Source organism: Aegilops tauschii, chromosome 1, assembly GCF_002575655.3.
Source record: "Aegilops tauschii subsp. strangulata cultivar AL8/78 chromosome 1, Aet v6.0, whole genome shotgun sequence".
In the NCBI taxonomy this organism is placed as follows: domain Eukaryota; kingdom Viridiplantae; phylum Streptophyta; class Magnoliopsida; order Poales; family Poaceae; genus Aegilops; species Aegilops tauschii.
The window spans coordinates 316,263,531-316,268,778 of NC_053035.3; the positions used below are offsets into that span (position 1 = coordinate 316,263,531).

The 5,248-nt window shown below is 43.9% G+C and overlaps 1 protein-coding gene across 1 annotated transcript; it reads right to left on the reverse strand.

Moving 5' to 3' along the window:
• Positions 1-385: 385 nt before the first annotated feature.
• LOC109739322 (metacaspase-1) lies at positions 386-3,814 on the reverse strand. The gene is made up of 5 exons (XM_020298409.4): positions 3,356-3,814; positions 1,848-2,178; positions 1,249-1,369; positions 865-1,083; positions 386-694 (listed from the first exon to the last, which is right to left on the reverse strand). Exons 1-5 carry the CDS (start codon positions 3,693-3,695, stop codon positions 635-637), a joined length of 1,071 nt encoding a protein of 356 aa, XP_020153998.1. The 5' UTR covers positions 3,696-3,814; the 3' UTR covers positions 386-634.
• Between the last annotated feature and the right edge of the window lie 1,434 nt (positions 3,815-5,248).

Below are 5,248 nucleotides of genomic sequence, written 5' to 3' on the forward strand. Positions count from 1 at the left end.
CTCAGATATGAAACTTTCGACGAAAGAATGGGTTGCATGTGGACTTTGGAGGACTGCTTCATGAATTACTTTTCGTCTAGCTGTCCAGATCACCTAAGTGTAAAGAACTAGCTTGATCAGGCTTGCCCGAACATTTTGGCTGGGTGTTAAAACAGACAGGGAGCATCGGGGTTTCAAATTCTAAGATTGGGGAACGTACTCCCAGCAGTGGTATTACATAATCGGGCTGACGGTCAGCCAAATTTGCTAGGTTTCAGAACTATTGATCTGGCCGACGTGTACAAAATCAAACAAATATTAACAACTTTACAAAAAGAAAAAAATTGAAATAATTCCAAGTTTACACAGAAAGAAAAAAATGAAAGAATAAGAATGAAACTGTAAATTAACCTGAAATCTTTTCAGCCCATGCACCATATCTTATTATGTGGTCCGAGTGACAGAATAAATGGCGAATCCGTCACACAGGGAACAATTCAAAGGGGGCAAACACTTTAATTCGAATATGAGCATCAAATGATACAAAGTTAGCTCTATATATAGAGGAGCCATTGCACCTGTTAACTGTACATGATAGTTTAAACCCGGCCTCATGATAGAATCACAGAACGCAGTGGAGAATACCACAAATGTATCATAGCGAAAATGGTTTCGCATACACATCAAATGTATTACACGCAGTTAGCTGTGGCTCCTGCAGGAATAGACAGAAATAGTCAGTATTGTTGCCAAACTGAAAAGATGATTCTACATAACTGAAAAATATGCTCCCAAGTAATTCCACCCATAAATAAGCCAAAACAAACAACATATACTGATATATAAAGGTATTCTGAGATGCATATGCCAACCCCAAGAAGTTACCTGTCTCAATCCACCAGTACTAGCACTCCCCCCTGTAAGAAGCATTGAAATGAGTGATGTAACCGCACCACCTCCAGCCATTGAGGCACCACTTCCCGTATTCCGTATTGTTGAACGCATGGAATTCAGGATACTCCCATATGTGGTGGCTTGGCTTTGTTCAATAGCTTGGATGAAGCAAAATGTCATTGCACCAGTTGAAGTGATCTTTGACAAGGCCTGATAGGGAAATTCCAAGTGAATCACATATTAAAGCAGAGTAAAACAAACCTTACTAAGAAAATAGTAAAATAAAGTAATAAACTGCATGAAAGCATGGTTTGCCAAAGAAATTCTTATTATAATCACAAAAACAGTAGAGAGAATAAGTAGGCCAGAGCTTACTGAAGTATCCGCTGATGTCTGATTATCATCACAGCCGCTAAATGAAATAGCTTCCCCGCCACTAGTTCCTTTCCAGACACCAGATCGCGGTCTGTGATCTTCCCATACGTATTGCCCAGTCCTGTACCAAAATGGGTAAGAAACTTTAGCTGAAGATACACTACATCAGTTATATAGAAAGAATTCGATGCTCTGTAGATTTATACTAGTCACTGCATTGACAGAACCCAAACAGAACCTACAAGAAGAAGCATACAACTTGAAAATGCTGCGATCCTGAATTGATATGAAAAAACGTCATGGGAATGGGACTACAAAAATATGACACTGAACAACAACTAACAATCACATAATAACTTGACTTGATACTTAAGGGATGTAAGAACAGATCAACTACTGAAAAAGTTTGCAAAGAAGATTTTAGCTCGCTTGTGTTGAAATTTAATCAAGTGCCAAAATATATCATCATGAACTTAATATAATTATACCAACACGAGTTCATGTTTCTTGCAAGGATAGTAAGGTAAAATGTATTTCAAGATAATAAAGATTCAATTTTAGGTTAAAAAACAAGTAATTTATCATGACAAGATAGGAACCTGCTCATTCTACAGAGAAACGGCAAATCAAGTGCAGTCCCACTGTGGCAAGCATCTATGAGTGCATGAAGTTTAGCTCCATGGGGAAGTGGTCTAACAAGCGCAGCATTTATCTCATCATCCACAATCATTCCCTGTGTCTCAAAATCCAATGGGCAGAGGGTTTCATCCATCCCATCAACTTCATCTCCACTGTAGCTTCTTTGTTGTGCCCCATGGCCAGAATAATGAAACACCAATGAGTCTCCAGGTTGACAACCTTGTAAAAGCCAATACATGGCCATCCTTATGTTATGCTTTGTTGGGATTTTGTAAGGGTCGGTTTGTTCTTCTGCAAAACAACAAAGTAACATATGCATTTGATTATTGCGGGTTGGAGGAGTTAAAAATGCAGTAGATATCATCAGAAAACTAAAAACATGTACCAGAGAGTTTACAATCAATCAAAAACTTGCAGTTACTAGATTACCTAATCTAAATCAAATGTAACAACATATCATAGTAAGAGAGTATTCTTTATAATTAGGATTGAAGTCTGTGCACCTAGTATGGTTGTGACATTCTTATATTGTGAAACATGCATTATGTGGACAATCTAGATCCACAGTAGCAGCTTGCTTAACGACAAGCAAAACTAGCATCATACAGCCTTTACATTCTGATCAACGGCTCAGTAGTAGGAATATAATGGTTATCAAGGTTCAGTGGTAGAAAGAAAATATCATCATCAAGTATCCCAGTGGATGTACAGAGCACAAAAGAACAGATGCTTAACACAAAGACCATCTAAAACTTGCAGATTCAGTTTGGCAGGATAGTTCCTGCCTGTGGAATTGAATTTCCTTTTCTTTGACTAATTACGGTATTTGGAATAATAGACAATATAAATAGTTAAAAGTAATAGACACATGAGCATTTGCATTTCACTAGATTAGATTCCTGTAACCATTAAGTAACTAACAAGGTGTAAAAACAAAGCTCATGATTGACGGCTAATGGATCAAACCAGTCTATAAACCTTTACCTCAATTCGCATAACTCGACATTAGAAAGCGACGGATAATTGGAAATAGCAAACCAAGTAACCAACCTTGTTAAGGTGCTTTTGAAAATCCCAATTTTCAGCTGAACTCAAACTATTTATTTACTGTGATAAAATTGTATGAAATAATCACTGATCTTAACCCAATTACACGCCAGTACCATAATATTATGATGTACCCTTTCGATATCAATGACGCAAATTACCATTTCTAATCACCCCCCATTTCCTCTACACATTCACCACAGGCCGCATGGGGTAGTAAATAGCTAATAGGCAGATATAATGAATCCAAAGCGCAAAGCATTCCCCCAATCCCCCTACTCCATCCTATCCTAACCCTAATAGTAGATAGAAAACAATCGCTTCACACGCCGAAGCACAGACACGGGGATCTGTGGGTAGGCAATTTAACGTCGAACCATGTTGATAACAGCAAAGGAAACACGTTAGACGAGGATTTTACCGGTGAGCATGATGATGGAGTCGTCGGGGAACCTGAAGCGGGTGGTGAGGAGGTGGCGCATGCACTTGGCGTCGTTGATGCAGCCCTTGAGCTCGTGCCGGGAGAAGCGGTACGAGATCCCGCAGATCACGGCGCGCTTCCGGCCGTGCGCGGCCGGGGGAGGCGGGCCCCACGCCGGCGCCGGCGCCTGCGCGCCCCGGGCGGGGTCCACGACGGGGCCAGGCGCGGGTGGCGCGGCGACGTTGGTGACGGCGCCGCAGATGGAGCAGCGGATGCAGGGCGCGCCGTGGGGCAGCTGCAGCGCCGTGCGGCAGCCGGAGCAGTTGACGAGCATCATCATCTCGCCGGCGGCAGGCGGAGGCGGCAGACGCGGGTGGGATTTGGTGGGCGGATTCGGCTCGGGTCTCCTTTGCGCGTGGGGTGGAGTCGCCGCCGTTGAAGGTGGTTGTTGTCGGCTTCCATTCCTTTTTACAAGGGGAGGGATATATTCCGCCGGCCCGGTGCATTGCCCTGCACGGTGCCTCCAAGTCTCGACTCCTGCCGTTGATCAACCGACCGACGGCTTGGATTGAGTAATGTGGTTGCTGTGCTGAGGTAGATGCGCGTAAGCTTTATTCCATTAAGACGGCAGAATCGCGGGTCACGGCACTGATTACATCATCGTCAGGGTGGCCGGTGAACCATTTTCAACGTTCCTTAGAGCATCTCCAGCCGATCGCCCCAAGGGCTTGAAATATCGCCGCCTAGGGCCGAACCAGCGATAAAATCGGTGTGGGAGTGATTTGGTTCCCAGCCGCCGCCCCAGGTCGTCTTTAGGCGCCGATTTCGACCCACTTTGGCGCAAATTGACCCACTTTTCAGCCCACTTTTGACGCAAATTGGTCTTTTGTCGGTGCAAATTGACCAATTTCGGCCATATTCGTCGTGCTTCGTTGCAAATTCAACAGAAGCTATTTTTTATCACATAGTTCATCACAAAAAATCAAATATAAATCAAATAGTTCAACAAATACTTCAATACAAATTATATAGTTCACCAAATAAAAACTCATATTTCATCACACGTCAAGCTAAGCGTTGCCCTTGAGCCTCCATAGGTGCTTCATCAGATCCTGCTGCAGTTGTTGATGCACCTGTGGGTCTCGGATCTCCTGACGCATATTGAGGAAGGCAATCCAGGTTGCCGGTAGCTGGTGATCAACTTGGGCAAGAGGACTCTGCCTGTAATATGGTTGAGTGTCAAACACTGGCTCTTCCTACTCGCTCTCAATGATCTGTTGTGCAAGATGACACAGCAAGTCATGATCTTCCACATTTGATCTCTGCCTGTAATATGGTTCAGTGTCAAACACTAGCTCTTCCTGCTCGCTCTCAATGATCATGTTGTGCAAGATGACACAGCAAGTCTGAGCGGGGTACCGGACAACAGCAAATCGAGATTAGAGCACACCAAATGTCCGCTCGACATCCTTCCTGCAAGCCTCCTGACACTTGGCAAAGTGGGAGTTCTTGCCTCCTGGCACAGGGCTCGAGATAGTCTTCACAAATGTGGACCATCTCGGATAGATGCCATCTGCTAGGTATTATCCCTTGTTGTAGTGATGTCCATTGACCTCGAAGTTCACCAGAGGAGAATGACCTTCAACAAGCTTGGCAAAGACAGGGGAGCGCTGCAGTACGTTGATGCCATTGTGAGTTCCTGGCATACCAAAGAAGGAGTGCCAAATCCAGAGGTCGTGTGTGGCCACTGTTGGGGAACGTAGCATGCAATTTCAAACATATTCCTACGCTCACGCAAGATCTATCTAGGAGATGCATAGTAACGAGAGGGGGAGAGTGTGTCCGCATACCCTCATAGACCGAAAGCGGAAGCGTTAGGTTAACGCGGTTGAT